General features: G+C 37.2%; 1 protein-coding gene across 21 annotated transcripts in view; it reads right to left on the minus strand.

Annotated features, from left to right (window-relative positions):
* LOC100113758 (AP-3 complex subunit mu-1) overlaps nt 1–17,204 on the minus strand; it is an 835,720-nt gene that overhangs the window by 586,578 nt on the left and 231,938 nt on the right. For 17 of the 21 annotated variants that reach the window (XR_004228391.1, XR_004345113.1, XM_032601272.1 and 14 more), the window contains one exon: nt 189–381. Coding sequence is in view for 13 of the 21 variants with exons in the window: in XM_032601272.1 (XP_032457163.1) it covers nt 189–381 (193 nt within the window). In the remaining 8 variants the exon portion in view is untranslated. The remainder of the gene's footprint in view (nt 1–188; nt 382–17,204) is intronic. The other 4 variants (XM_032601276.1, XM_032601275.1, XM_031933696.2 and 1 more) reach the window with 1 other exon arrangement.

Consider the following 17,204-nt stretch of genomic DNA (forward strand, 5'->3'; position numbering starts at 1 on the left):
TCGTAAATCTTAATATCACGTTAAGGTTATTGGTAATTTTACATTTAGAGTGCGAGTTAAATCAAGATCGTTACAATGTCTTTTCACCGAAGCTCCCAAAAACGCGAGATTCGTACTAGTGTCTATTCGTCATATAAATAAATTGACATTGTAATATTTAAAAAATATAGAAATATAAAGTTGTACACCTTTCCACATAAGTAAACTTCAGGTGCTGATTCGTCATGCTTATTTTGAGTATACGAACTTGGCGTTAAAGGAGATCCTTGGGAAGTCTGAGTCCACTGGCCACCTAAGTATAATTGACTAGGGCGCTTTGTTCTGTTTTCTTGTCGTCGTCTTTCATGCCGAACGGCAACAGCAGGCATTGCTCCAATCATTCTATTAAAACAAAATTATTAATTTTGTATTTTCAAGTTTTGAAAAGAAATATATTATACTTTAAATTTTTGGTAAAATAGTATATTATACAACTAGGGCCCAAAATGGAAATCTAACCACTAACCTCACGGTGCAGTAAAGGACTGCTTATGTCACGGATAGTTGTGACATAGCGGACTTAGGGCAGGCAGATGCTATAAAATAGTATACGATACGTGTGACCTAAGTGGCACTTTATTACACGGCGTATAGTTAGCGCCCGAGCATAGCGAGGGCGATAACGCAGCGCCGCGTGATATAATGCCAACTTAGGTTACAAGTATCGTATACTATTTTATAGCATCTGCCTGCCCTAAGTCCGCTATGTCACAACTATCCGTGACATAAGCAGTCCTTTACTGCACCGTGAGGTTAGCATCGGAGCGTAGTGAGGACGATAAAGTACGGTGCACTAAAGGACTACTTAGGTCACGGATAGGCGTGACATAAACGCGGACTTAGGTCACGCAGTGCTATAAAATAAGCATAAGTAACAGATATAGGCGAATCAGTGTCGAACGGTACCTACTTAAACCGCGTTTTACAGAATAGGCTTTTCCAAGCATAAATTACTTCTTTTTCTACGCCACAATTCACATATAATGTTACATTATTGTCTTATTTTATTGTTTGATTTTTAGGAAAAATCTTCTCACACTGAACTACACCTAATAGTCAAACCTACTGGGGGAGGGGAGGGGCGGGGAGAGAAAGAGATAGAGACCATATATTTTCTATGACTCAGCCATGAAATTCACCCCTTTTCACGTCAAAAAGTAGCGTAGGAAATGGTTCATTTCAAGCGTGTGTGAAAAAGTTCGAACTCGAGTGGGAAAAAAATAGGTAATTTTTCCCAGAGGGGTAAAATAGGCCATTTATCCCCTAGAGGAAAATATAGGTTATTTTTCCCCGCTATAAATACGTGCTTTTTTAAGTTTTTGCAAATTTTATAATTTTTTTAAAAAATATGCTTATGGCTTATTTTTCACAAATAATTGCACTCTTCATTATTTGTATTTATTAATTTTTCCAAGTACAAACTTAAAAAAATAAAAACTTACATTGTACATAAAATTCATGTTTGCGGTCAAAGGCATCAGCGTGAAACTGCTGCTATTTAGCCACAAATGCGTAATTGCGCATACGCGTATTTCGATCAAGAATCGAGATAAGAAAAAGACTCGTATACGTCTCGTGCTGAACACCTCACCCTCGCTTGAAATAGTCTATGTTCTCCTCTTGATGCACAACGTATTATTTTGTAACACACGAACGATTTTTGCTATAAATCGGGACTAAAGTGACTCTTTTAAGACTAGAGCCTTTTAAAAGCAGCTATAAAGCGACCTTTTTTGAGCGGCCTAAATAAGCGGGCAAAAAAAGCTCTTTGAAAAGTTTATAACAATGGATAAAGTATGTGCTGATACATACATAAATATAGTCATATGTATCATATATAGAACTAAATACTTTGAAGTGTTGTACCAAAAAAAGTCACCTCTGTTCCGCTTATAGGCATAAAAAACGCGGAAATCAATACATGCGTTACAAAAAATATTGACCTAAAATTACAATTCATTGGCAAATCTTCTAAACTCGCAAGAAATTTAACAAGTGCAGTTTGAACGCAAAAATCAATACATGCGTTACAAATAATATGGTGTGCACCAAGTGCTAAGTGGGCTTTTTGGCCTCGTTTGGTTGCAGTACTCGTCTGCGGCTCGTAAACGCCTTCGCTTTCGGCTCGGGCTAACTCGCCTTGACTCGTACTGCAAACTCCACACTCAGCCTAAAAAAGTCCACTTTACGCTCTTAATACACAATATACTATTATTTCATCATTTGCGGAAATAAAGACTTTATTTCTTCATTTGCGGAAATAAAGTACTTTATTCCCGCAAATGAGGGAATAAAGTTACTTTATAGCACAGTGTGGCTAAAATCCGCGTTTAACTCACGCCTATCCGCGACCTAAGTAGTCCATTATTGCACCGTGTATATCGCCCTCGCTACGCTCGTGCGCTAACCTTACGGTACAATAATAGACTGCTTACCACTGCTTATCACGGATAGGCGTGACTTGGCGGATTTTAGTAGCTGTGCTATGATATTGTATACGATACTTGTAAACTAAGCAGCTCATTAGTGCATGGCGTTTTATCACCCTCGTTGCGCTCGGGCGCTAATACACGCCGTGAAAAATTCGGCTACTTAGGTCACACGTATCGTAATATACTATTTTTGCCCACTAGTAGTAAGTAAGCCGGTATGGGGAGACATAACAAATGACGTCATTACTGGCGCATTCTTATCTTATCAATGTAAACAAGTAATAAAGATAAGATAATGTATCATGTTTATAAATAGGTAATTAAGATAAGAGTATCATGTTTATATCGTGTAAGTCAGATATCATGTTTACATAAACAAACAAGATATCTTTACCACAATATTAAATAGTATCTTTATTACTTGTTTATAAGATAAAGATGCGACACGTGTGACATCTTATTTACAAGATAAAGTTTATCTTTATGACACGTGTATAAGACATCTTAACGATATGTTTACATGATAACATATCCTAATTATTTGTTTAGAAGATGAAATTTTAATGATGTCACCATCCTCTAATATAAACATCAATCTTACATGGTGTAATAGATGAGGAATGTGTATATTATTATTTTGCGCTAAGTTTATGAAAATATTGTGGTCCTTAAAAGGACCGTATAGAAAATAAAATGTATAAATTCAAAGATTATTCATCCCAGCTCTTGTAGCCTTGTTGTCTCGGAAACGAGAAGTTGCTGACGCAACAGGAAAGAAAGTATCATATTCGTCAACGGTCAAAAGCTCAACGGACAAAAGCTAGGGTTACATCTCGCAAACTTCTAAGAACAATATGTTTAGACTACGAGCACTTTCATTGGTTTCTACTTACAGTGAGAGCAGGATGAAACAGGATGTGAAAGTAAAACATAAATGACTCTGGATGTCAACGGCTATATTGATAAAGTTCTTATATTACAGTATTTCAGATAACAGGAATGTAGAAGCAAGTAAGGTATTGTAAATGAGAACATTTTAGATATTTAAGATTGTAATTTATTCATATTTTTACTCAATGATATTTGACAATTGTTTCAATAATTCGCAGATATTCTCGAAGTACATATTTGCTTGTAAAATCCTGAAACAAGAGAACGCTCAGTTCCGAATCTCTTAACATTTCTTGAACGCAGGCGTACTTTTTTATTTCTTAAAAGTTTTTTATAAAACGCATCCACTAACGCATCGTTCTTTTTGGAATCTCGTGAAAACTTATTACAAAACGTGCGTAAGTTAGGTATATTAACCATATGATAAAGAAACATAATGCAGTATTGACCACATACTTGCGAATCGATTATTTGTAATTTTTGCTTATTCCACTGATATCGTTTACAATTTATTTTGAGTCTTCTAACATGATGTTGTGAGATTGGTGGTAATCCATAACTGTCAAAGTACGTTCCGTAACCATTTGCATCTATGTAAATAGCAATCCAATGTGTTCCTCGTTTGGTGTGATCATCTGTGTTTGCGATAATAGCCGTAGGATGTTCCATAACATTAGGGATTCTATCTGCAGCGTATACACCAACTGTCTTGGCAGCTAATGGTTTGAGGGCCCTTAGCAGTTGACGTGTATTCATTGTTTTAGCTATGATCAAGCACGTCGCTTCCACGTCCACTATAAATAGATTTTGCTGTCCAAACACGAGAATGAAGTTTACAGTATAAAGCGTAGCTAAATTTTTGCGCTGAATCTTGGGTGATATCCTCGGCAATAGAGTGCAACCACTTTCTCAATAAATATGCCTGGTTGACAGCACAATCACGAGTGTTGTTTATATCTTGGATACTGTGATTTAAACACATAAATCTGCCCGGATAATTCTTTTTTAATTCTTGAAAAGTCGGCGCGTACATTTCTTCCATATTCACAACTTCACGAGACATGACAGTTTCCAAATATCTCCAATTATCGTGTCCATGAGTAAAAACACGTATAGCCACTTTTGCCACTTGTTGTAAATGAAATTGCAATTGTTCCATACTAATGTCACCTTCATGTCAGCGGACGCCATGAAACTGATTAGAGATATATTCGTTAGACCTTTTTATTCCAATAGACAATTCTGTGAAATTGTGGGGGGCCTTAACGATCCAGTGTCCAATAGCTCTATTTTTTAGACCAAGTATAGCCACTTCTTTAGGAATAAATTTGTTATTAAGATCTCTCAGACCTTGAACGTTAATAATGTAATTCATGACAGTTTAAGAGCGATTAGCAGCAGCAGCAGCAGAAGGTAAAGTAGCACTAGTGAACTGTATAAACGTTCAAAGAGAACTGAGCATAGTGTGTCTTGTTCTCTTACAGTTAACGATGTAGAAGGCGCTGCTGTTGTTTCTCTTTCTATCCCCAACATCTCTTCCTAAGCATTGAAATCCGTTATGATTTGTCGACTTGAATCTATTTCCAAGACATTGTCATATTCGGCATAAATCATGCAGTTAATTGTTGTTGCTAGAGCGTGTTCAAATTTGACTTCTACTCGAACACTACCATGCTTGATAAGATTCCAATGAAATGATGAGTTTGCAGACAAATCAGGTGTTAGATCAAAAGCAAAAAAGCAATAGCCCTTATTGTAATCTGTTCGTGTAACCGTCAGTGATTCATTCATAAAGTGTATTCCCGTACCAGAGAATAATGTATGATAACATTCTACGAATATTGGATTACTCCCCGTAAATCGTGGCTGTAGCGGTTTGCTGGGAATCTGCACTCCATCCACATAAAGTGAAAGATAGCTTATGTTGAAATGTTGAGAATTAAAAGGATTGAACTTTCTATTCCCATTAAATGCTCTATTATCTACGAAACCGATGATTATTCTTTTAGGAATCTGGCCTAGGATAACATTGTCAAGTGTATCGCCAAGAACACCACTGTGCAATGTAAATTCTTTTACTTTTACACGATTTATTGGATATTTAGCCGTGGCTTTTGCGAGAGTGTTCGCATGTGCTAACATAATCCCTGGACTCACTTTAACACGACGTACAATCAGTGATGCTTCTTTAATATGTACGTTAAATTTGTCGTTATCAGACGCATCCATCAAGGAAAAAGCATCCTTAGTTCTCACTAATCGTAAGCGTAGTTTAACACCATTTAGCAAAAACTTATTTGATACAGTTAGAAATAATTAGATCAACAGTTTGGCCGTTAATTGAAAAATACTGACGATAAACGTTTCCCTTATTTGCTGTTGGATCAGTGACTGGGGTGTTGGGTGGTGTCTCCATATGACCAGGAGTATCTAAATACCAGAGTGCTGATTTAAGATGAGAATTCATTGTAGGCGCTGAATAATTTAGCAGTGTTTCGATGTATGCACGGTATGGATATGCATTATTTGGCGGTGATACTAGTGTTTGATTATAGAACACATCTATCTGATTAAAGAGTTAGTGTAAAAGGTTATTCACTGGTGCTACCTTAGAGTACTCTGTGGCACTCTCATTAGCCGCAATTTCAACATTAAGTAATATCTGCAGGCGTATACTGAGCATTGTATACGCAAGATCAAGATAATCACTTCCTCCTGGAACGACAAATTCCAATGGTCCATCGTCGGTGAGAGATGAAACGGGCTTGTAATGTATGAATTGTGAATTTTCCACTGACGTTTGCGTCGGTGGTAAAGTAAATAAATCTTATTCTGATTTCATGCACTCGCATGAGTTTGAATGCAGAAAGGCCATAACGTTGATGTTGTTTATCCAAAAATATCAGAGACACTGCGTTTCCTCTTCTTGCTATTTACTTTCTATTTTTTCGAGCTTCTAACTTTACTCTTACTAACACGTCTTTTCTTCACACTACCGCTGGTTCTACTGCGTCCAGTTATACGACTCTTACGCGACTGACGTTTTCGCTTCTTACCACGTCGCTTATATCCAGATCCCTTCATCATTTCAGCTATTTTATCTGGGGCCTTATGTTTAAGATTTCGACCAGACTCTCGTGCACGCGTATTCACAGCTTGTTTAAAACTGAGACCGCGATTACCCACATCATCTAATACATTTATTCCTGCTTTTATAGTTTCTTTACCTACAGCTTTGGCACCACTAGTGAGATATAGCAAGACTCCTCGAAATAAACCACTCAAGAAATGGTCTATACCACCGTGCCCTCGCTGATATCTTGATCCTGCAAACACTCGTCGTACACCTTCTCTACCTAGCCCAGCACCAATTTGATCGGAATAATATTCTACGTAGTAACTCATTTTTGTTTTTCATGCTCTACGGACAGCGTTTAAAGTGAAGTGTAACTGTCAACGTCCCGTACTCGAATGGTATATGATTACCATGCTGATCTCTTATATCTATTGTAACATTTTGAAACGTGTTGTTCAGCAGTGGAATGTAATTAGGAGGTGCAAATTGTTTGACTATAGTTACACCCAGTTTATACTTGGAATTATCCAATACCACTATACGTAAAAGTGATGCTTGAATATCACCGACTGTGTATGGAATGCAAATATCAGAGTAGACAAAAAATTGATCTGATATCGCTCTTACTAAACAAGCAGGTTTGTTCCCTGTGATTGTTGTATATCGTGACTCTGGTGACTGTGGTTTCAAGGTTATAAAATCTTTTAGCCTATACTTCTCATTCTCAAAGCCAAATATACGTTTAACTTTTTCGCTAAAACTATAGTAATGAGCTTCCTTACATTCGCACATTTTTCGTAGGTTGTAGTAGCCTCTTTTCTTTTTTGCTGGCGCTATAAGTAGATATCCGTGAAGTTCAGGTACATTATTTATAGCCTCCGCTAGATCTTTTAGGCTGTCGTAGACACCAGGTGAAAAAGAAGTATCGCTGTACTCTAAATTTACAAATTCATGCGTGTGTTCTGTAGCACTTCTTTTCTTCTGCTTTTTATTATGCTTCTGCTTCTCATCGTTATCGTTAGCTGTTGTTGTTGTTATTGTTATTGTTGTTGTTGTACTACCGCTACTACTAGTTTTGGTAAATATTATTTCGCATTCATCTTTTTGAATATGCACCATAGTGCATGGTATATGTATTTCCGTTAGTGCAACAGCCCAGTTCCCAGATAGCCGGACTTCATGAGATAGTTGAGTATTAAAGCAAGACGTAGTGTTATCTGGAAAATATTTCATACTACTGTTGCTTGGTAGTACCAGATAAAATTCTTCGCTAGACATGTTTCAGATTTCTACGATATCATTTGCTTTAATCCACGAGTTAAATTTATCTGGGTAGCTAATCCACTTCACAAATAATTTCTTATTTACTCCTCGACCTTTATTCTTAATTACTCGTTCAATTTTGAATTCCTTATTTTTTGTTACACGATCATCACCGACACGTACGAGTTCTTCTGGATAAAAAAATCCATCAATTATTTCTCCATCTAGATCAACGAGTTCGTAGGTATAAAGATTCTGTCGACGTGAAACTCTATGTACTCTAAAGATCTCTTCGCTGTAGTTCTTCTCGTATCCTTTGTCGAAGGTACCTTTTGCTCGACTGATGCGAACGTGCTCACCTACTCTATATATACCTACTCTAGACTGTTTATGCTGACTTAGTGCTCTTTTCTGTAAATTTTTTCTAGCCTCATCGGCGTTTCGCATATTCACTATGGTAGGAATCATTTTTATACCACTGTGCAGTGTGTGATTGTAGGCATAACCAATATTTTGAATAACGTCAATATATCTGTGTGTATTTTTATGTGTGAAATACCTAAACATTCTTTCTTTGAGGGTTCGATTAAGACGTTCCACAACTGTTGCTTTAACGTCAGGATTACGTGCAACTCGAAAATTTATATCATGCTATTTTAAATATTTTTGAAATTCCGAACCAACAAACTCTTTACCTTTATCTGTTTGTACAAGTACAGGTGAGCGACCATTAGCTCTTTTTAGGATTTTATCAAAAGCACTTACGACGCTCTTGACACTTTTGTCATAAAGCGGTTCGATCCAAGCGTATTTACTAAGAATATCTATTACGACAAGAAGATATGCAAAGTTATCGTTGTAAGTTTTGAGAGCCTGCATATCACACAAATCCATCTCCCAACAATCATCCACATTACTGACATTGTACATGAGTCTAGGAAATTTTCTCCTAATAGGACGATGAAGCGTGTATGCATCCTGATTGCTTAACCAAATATTAACGTTATTCTTATTTTTTTGCTTATTAACACGAATGAGGTTACGTGCACCTGCGTAGCCAGCCTCGTGTTTACTGTAAAAATATTGATTTTCATAAGGCATTCTTAAATATTATAGCTTAGCCACTTATCGCCTGATTTTCGTGGTAAGGATTTTTTTGTTCAAACGTTCGCTGTAACGTTTTGAAGCAGCAAGTCTTGCACCTTGCTCCAAAGTCTGAACGCTCTCCGAACTATCTCTTTTACTTGAGGGTATTTTGTTCAAAGCACGTTTGAAATTTTCACTAATTGACAATACAATCGGATTACTTATGAATTTAGACGGTGTGTCAGACGATGCTATAAAATGAGCAAGTTGAAATCTTCCAGTAGGTTCTTCATCTGTTGCCTTGCTCTGAACAGCATCCTCCACCAAATCTATAATATTTGACTGATGTATAACTTTACCGTCGATGCTGACTGTACCCGAATTATCCCATTTGATACGATGAGGTACAGTTGATTTCCAATCATTAAGCAATAAACGAGCTTTCCTCACATAACCCTTAGGTATACTTGTCAAAATTACCTCACCAGACAAAGGATTTAATGTGTCCACATTTTCAATCTCTACACCACCAGCAGCTGCAGCAGTATTACCATCGGATAAAAGTTCTTGACGTTCTAAAGTTTTAAAATGAAGATACCTTCTTAAAATTTGTAAATACTTTTGACATTTTTCTCTTTCATCTGTAATACTTTTTAAAAAAAGTATATCATGCATCTCAGCATCGAGACGTGATAAGTTATCACCTTTTGTCTGCACACTCGGCTGTTCCAAACCATTACTTGATTCATCTGGTTGATTTTGTTGTGGTTGTTGTTGATTTTTCATTACACGGTCATATGCTTCCTCTGGTAAGATAATCATTTTACGTGCATGCTCCATACTTAACTTTTAGAACTACCGAATAACTTTGACACTAGTGCGCCAATTATAGGTGCAAGTAACATAGGTAAAAAAGCACCACCGTCTTGAATAATCACCCGTCTCTTTTTCTTCCACTCTTTATCATTATTATTATTATTACCACTGCTCTTATTCAATAATTTACGCAAAATGTTTTTATGTTTCTTTAACTTTGATTTGTGAGAATTTTTAATTTTTACAACACCTCGTAACACATTTAACGCACACTCACATATACTTTTGATGAGTTTTTTGTCTGCTGAGCGAATTAAGGCTAAACGTTGCTGTCCGTCAGCGTGGCAAAGAGCGTTCAGTATTGCTACACACTTTTTTGTAATATGTTTAGGTAGACAGCCGCACTCTGTATTGTTAGCATCTGCAGCAATAGCATCAGCAGCACCACCACGCTGTCTTCTACCTATTCTTCTTCTAACTTTCTCCTTGTTTTTCTGCTTTGATGCTTTCCCCGCCATCGTTCTCCTCAGACTGATGCTTCAGCTATACTATGTTCTACTTTTATCGAAACTTGTTTTTCGGTAGCGCAACCTATCATCGGGAAAATACAAGTTCTGAAACGAAATTCTTTGCTAGTGGACTGTTTTAAATCTAGCAGAAGATATCCATGAGCAGCTGATGTGCTGTCAAGATATGCTTCTTGCAAAAATTTTGGATCTTCAGGATATACTTGACGTGCAAGTTACTGAATTTACGAACGATCTCGTGGATTTTTAAAAACGAGATAATTAGCGTTCAATGAAATATCACGCTGTCCAGCTCCTTTGTGAAAAAGATTTTGTGTAATAAAAATTACACTTAAAATTTTGTGATGACTACCATTTGTAAATAGATCGAGAATAACATTGTTCGAAGCTTCTCTCATCAAATCATCAATAATCAATAATTTTTTCCTATCCTTATCGTTTGAATAGTCTGAAGGCTGAGGTAATCCCTCGTGAAATTGAACAATTTTCTTTTTGCTGTTTATACTACCTCCTGGTATAAAGTCTGTTTCGTACGTAGATTGCAATTCTGCGCAATAGAGAAGTATACGATCGAAAGTTGCATTACACATAAGCGGTAGATATTTAAAAAACCGTTTGACAAAGACTGTTTTACCACATCCCGTAGGGCCTCTTACAATACAGGTAAACGGGTGCTTAAAACGCGTATTCATTTTAGATACGTACTAGCAAAAATCATTGCTACATATAAGCGGACGGACGGCGGCGGCGGCGGCGGCGCGGCGCGGCACACGTAAAAAATAAGCTAATGTTACGTGTGCTGAATCACAAGCTGTTATTACCGCTGTTTAAGATGATAATCGTGTCCAACAAGCTAAAGAACACCGCGAGTAAGCTGAATTATGCGTTAAAATGAGCTAAATTTCCGATAGCTTTGAATTTTAAGCGTATTTTACTACATTCATCATTCATTTCTTCAGATTCGTGATCTTCGTTTGCAAAGGCATCGTTAATCAAATTCTTAATGCTATCAAAATTAATTTTTACACCGTTTGAGAAGTTTAATGAGATACCTTTTACTTTACAACATTCAATTTTATCATCTGTATTGGATGTTACAGCTGTGTAAGCGTAAAACTTTGGTCCTCCCGAAACAAAATTACTTATATACGTATTCTCACCATAACCACAAAGTTTATCTGTCATATCACCTAGTTTAGAGCCAATAAAAGGTTTATACTCATCCGGAGCATCGTCATGCGAAACAAATATACAAGAATCTGTGTCATAATAAAGAACACGATCACCTAACCTTCTCAAGTAATTATATAGTTCTAAACGTGCTTGAGCAGTGGTGTAAGCCGCAATCACGACACTCGTATGCGGGGCAAGAGTGATATCTTCATCCTTGTATTGCCAATTCGCGTACAGTATCTCATCATTAATTGCTAGTATATCATTAACATCTCTTTCCGGACAAGTAAGAAGTTTTAAAAGAAATTCACGTGATTTTACAACTTCAGTTTGTTTCAAATTACTCAGTTGTCCAAACTTACCCCAAAACGAATTTAAGCAGAGCTTAGCAATAGCTCGTAACCCTGAATTTTTTTCGATATTATTTTTATCCAAAGTTATACCCTCATCGAGTCTATACTGCTCAATGTATTGTAATTTAGTTGCTTCGTCAGTACACCATGCGGGCCATCCGCTAGCCTCTTGCTTGATTTTTAAGAAAGTATTTACGTATTCGACAAAAAGACCTCCGCTACCATCAATTTGCTTATACTGTGTCATCTCATATTGCCAAATAATATAAATTTTCGTAATACTGTAACCGAGTTCAACAGCTTTACGCAACTCATCAGCAACCCAGGTGCCCGTGAATTCACACATTTTTGGGTCTTCGTGATTGCAGTCACACTGCTGCATTTCTTCGCAGCATGAGCGGCAAAGAGCAAAAAGAAGACGTCCGTGCATTTTAATTGGTAAGAGTGGAATGTGCAGGTCGCGCGGTGGTAAGATACTACATTTAACTAATCCTTCAATATTGTTGAGATTATTGTTATTTCCCTGCGTTAATTCGTTGCAGTCTTCACCAATTAAAATTCGCGAATGTCCTACAGGAAATCGACCTCTTTTACACACGTACGGATAAAGAGAGCATATATCTGTATATTGAATTTTTTCGTTATTTCCGATCGCGTACTCAGTAACTATATTCTCCGTTCTACCTCCAAAAAAAGTATCGCGTGGATTCAACGTTATACGACTCATAAGAGGATGCTGTGTTCGTAGATTTCGCGATTCTCTGCTTTTATCCGATCAAAACTACATTCCCATATCTCTCGAACTTCGTAACCCAGGGCTTTTATTTTTTTAATTTTCCGAAAAGTATTCTCGTACGACTCATCGATAGTTCTACCGTATGACATTATTTTATCTCGTCGTTTATTAAAGCAAATAGGGCAACCGTGTGTGTAACATCCTTGATACGTAAAGACCTTTAGCATTATCATTTTCCGAAGGTAAATAGCCATCTACACGAAACCCTTCTGGAAGCATAAATTCACGTGCTCTACCCGCGTGTATGATTTCCCGACCAATCTCACGTTCACAGTGTAACAGCCACTGTATTGACTTTTGCGAATGATTATCAGCGCATCGATATCCACCTGCTGGAATGATACCGATAGTTTTTTCGCATAAGAAATTTTTTCTATACACAATGGAGCATGCAGAAGCTATGGTCGTTGCCTCTATAAACGGACAAGTATTCCCGCACTTAATGAAAATTTTCCGAAAAGCCATGCATGCAAGTCTTAAAATTTCTACATCCATACGGCAATAATCGAGTATTTTGCGTTGAAAATCAAACCCATAAGTATTTCGGTTCTCCTCATACCATACAATAAACTTTTCCCTCTCAGACGTCGACATGGCATTAGGTGCGTAGAACGATGCTTCGGGAAAAGCTCCAACATAATTTTGATTTTCTAAAGTATTGAATATATGAGGAAAATATCCTTTTTTGCTAGCTGGCGGTAGAGAAAAGGTTTGTGGTAAAGCAATTAATTTCACGTGAAAATAGTTTAAGCTATCAGTAAATTTTGTTCGCCCGCATTGAAGCATAATTATATTTTGTCCATTCAATATTACGTTCGGTACTATTGAGGTATTTTCAACGATTTCTCTCAAATTAAATTGCGCATTAAACCCACGAGAGTTATGAGCAATACAAATTATTTGACCGAAGGTAGTTTTCTCACGTACTGTCAAACCTATTAATTGTTTAACTGGATCATCGTGAAATATATGCTCTCTTACACCACACGTATGGCATAGTATATTTATATTTTCATTATCCATGCAATCATCACAAACCTGTTGTACAACACATAGATTTGGAATGTGTATTTTTATCTATGCATTTTCACGATAAGCAGAATCGTGACGCGTCTCAAAGTCATAAAAAATAAATAAGTTTTTCTTTGGGGATTTACAATTAATCTGTGCATTAACATTACGTCCAATGGGTTGAATATAACAGAGCTGATTTACATCATGTTTTTCGCGACATAAGTTGCACCAATTGATTCCACACTCGTGCTTTGACTTGTAGATATTAATTCGTTTGCAACACATATTACAAACTTTTACTACATCGCATATTTTTTTATTATTTTTTTTTTGTATGACCGATCTATTTTGTGACGGTCGAAACATATTTGCCTGTAAAATTCTCTGTTACATTCTACACACTTTATAATATCTATATTAGAATTACACGTTGGTGCACAAAAACACCTGTCACATTTGGCTGTGCATCTATGCTCCAGTACGTATCTATAGCTTTTATTACAATGTTTGCAGAAAAAACGATTGCGTGCAGCACCGGTTAAATTTAATATTGTATCGAAATGTCGCCTTCGCGCATCATACAAAAGATTTATAACGACAAAAGAATTTGAATTTAAGAAAGGTCTTCCATCGTAAAAGGGCGGTTCTCCATTTCCAAAAGATAAACTATCGTATATTACAATAGCGATTTGTCGTATACCGCACCTGTTTACAGGAATTACGACGTTTGCATTAATAGTAAGGAGATTTGCGCGCGCTTTTTGCATAGCACGTCTGCTATCTCTGACAATATTCCAAGTATCAATGGCTTCGTTTGAAAAGAATTTTTTATACATCATAAAAGCCTCCCTGATAATTAAAGCTCTTGGCAAGCATAAATTATCGTTATTTCTTATAGATACAACCGATCTCTGAGCTAAGCTATCAACATTTATCCTCTTCCTACTTCCACCTCGGCCACCATTAGATATATTAGCAAGTGTTAATGTTAGAATAAAGCTCTCATCTATTTGAAAATCCTCATTAGTCTGAGCTAATCCGCTTATTAAATTCCATAAATCATTGTAAAAAAAATTATTTACTAATCGTAAAGATAACCCACCCGGGCCTCGGGCAAAATTTAAACTTCTAACGGAGACACCAATCATGTTGTTTTCATTACATAATGAAATTATATAAGAATATCCAACCAAACTATCGGATTTATAGATCCATCCTCCGGTGGAGATCTTATTTTTAGCACAATACGTCTACCTTCTATTTTATACTTAGATATATAATGCGAATTTTGTTGGAAAATATCAAAACGATTACCAGGAGGCTGGATATCCTCATCTCCTTCCACATCGACTCCTTGATAATTCATATTATCGTCTGTTTCGCTTCTCTCCTCATCCTCCTCCTCGCTGATCTCCTCCTCCGCCTCCTCATTGTCCTCACTGGGCTGATTATCCTCTTGTTCGTAGTCAGACAAATCATCATTATTGCTGCTTAAATTTTCAATTCTTTTTCTTTGTCCTCTACCAACTTGAATAGAAAAATCACTTTCATCGGCCTCGTAATCCTGCGATTCTACAGAAGTATTGGTGTTCGAAGATGATGTAGATAAGGGAAAAATGGTTGTAGAAGAAGAACAAGATGAATCGTCAGAGTGATTATGTTCTGAAAAAATTTATTGAATACAAAAAATTTGAATACCCTATTTAACACTTTCTTATTTTTAAATTATTCTTCTGGTGGTCCTGAAAAACTCTGTCCCAGGCGATTAAACACTTCAGGTAAATTTTCAGTGTCTAACATTATGGAATTTTTATCTTTAGAAGCATTGAAAAACCAACGTATTTCTTGTGCTCTTCGAACATACATGATACGCATGATATCTTGTTTCAAAGCCCTGGGGTATTTAGCAAAATCCTTCGAGACCATGTCGAATAACTTAAATAATATTTAAAAATAAGAATTTATTTCAAGAAAAATGTATATTTAAATACAGCATAATACTCCCGTTCATTAATTTGACGTTCTCTTGGATTTCCCTGGTTAAAAAAATGCTCGGTGACCAATCCTCCAGCGCTTCTTCTTGTGTACCGCATTTCTTCGGGTTCTACTGGCCGGGCCAAAAAGTCGAGGATTTGTTACCGTCTTTTGACACATGGATGCTGCGCATACTTAATAATATTCTCGCTTTCATCAGCTGCTCGTTCCATCAAGCGCTGTAGAATATTATTAGCAGCAGCTGTTGGCTCTGTACATGTGGCAAGAAGGTGGTCAACATTAGCCATGCGCTGAGAATCCCTATTGTCAGGTACATCTTCAGCCTCTTCCGATCTAGCATCGTGGTCATTCTTTGCTCTCTCTACTGCTTCACCTTCCTCCTCCATCGCCTCATTCACCTGAAGACGCACCGCTGCAGGCGCCGCAGCCACCGCTGCTGCTGCTTCTCTCCTTACGGCTTCGCTCTCCTCCGCCCGCAACTCCTCTCCGTGTGTATCGGCAGCGCTCACCCCCACCATTTCAGCCGGTACAAACTGTACATCGGCTACAGCATTCCCCGCTTGCGCTGCATCCTCCTCCTCCGTCTCACTTGCCTCTCTTTCTTCCTTCTCCAAATCCTCCTCCTCCTCCTCACCTTCATCCGATGACGTAGGTTCAACATTTTCACTTGATGTGTATTCTGTAATATCATCATCATCATCTTCATCAGAGGTTATGTCGACTAATAAATTTTCTAACGCTGAAATGTAAAACAATTTTATATTAAAAATACAGAGCTTACTTTTTATAATAAACGTTATATGATTTCGAAGGTAGTGATGCATACAACACATGAATATTAAAATCTCTTTGATGTCGAATGAATTAAAACAAAATATTAACCGATATTTGATTACACATTTTTTAATAAAAAAAAGCAAGAAGTATAGCGAGAAAAACAGTTAAAAAAGTATTTTCACTGTCATAGAATATAGCGGATGTATATTCTATGATTTTATAATTATACGTTATATTACTGTAATGATAGAGAGATATGCATCGCATGCTATGTAATATGACAGATGTAAGAAGCTAATATCCCTAGCACTGAAGCAGACGACTTGAAAAAACTAGGCGTCATACGTAGCAGTCGACGCGTTCTACGGCAAGAGCAGACAACACTGCGTTACGAATGTGTGTATGCGCGCGCGCGCGAGTGAATGAAACAGAGCTTATAGCAGCAGCAGACGACGCTATCAGCTGTGGCACCGTTTATCTCGTTGCCAAGTACAAGCGCTGTTCGATTTTTATTAATGACAACGCGGTATAGTGCAGAAAAATTCAATCAATAAAAATGTACTCACCATTATTCTCCTCGAATGCTGTCTTTAACCGCGTCAACACAGATAAATTCGCAAAATTCTGTTGCATACAAAATTCGGCTGCGCATCGCACAGCTAAGTTGCATTTTTTTAAAATGAGTCTATGAAGCTGTGCAATTTTCCGTGGCCCACAGCATTGTAAAAGACGTGAAAACTCGCGGCATAATTGGCACGCAACCATGCGTTTCAAGCGTAGACACCAGCTTCTTGTACACCTGCGTCTGACAACACTATTTGCTTGAAGATTGCCCGCGATGCGAAGCACTACAGTGCGTAAAGACTCCTCGGCTACGTTATACATGCTTGCGAGCTCTTGATTTAATGCAACTACTCTCATGACTACTGAGCTCCTGAGGTCAACGTAGGGTTTATACAGGGTGAC

The sequence above is a fragment of the Nasonia vitripennis genome (assembly GCF_009193385.2).
Source record: "Nasonia vitripennis strain AsymCx chromosome 1 unlocalized genomic scaffold, Nvit_psr_1.1 chr1_random0004, whole genome shotgun sequence".
Lineage (NCBI taxonomy): Eukaryota > Metazoa > Arthropoda > Insecta > Hymenoptera > Pteromalidae > Nasonia > Nasonia vitripennis.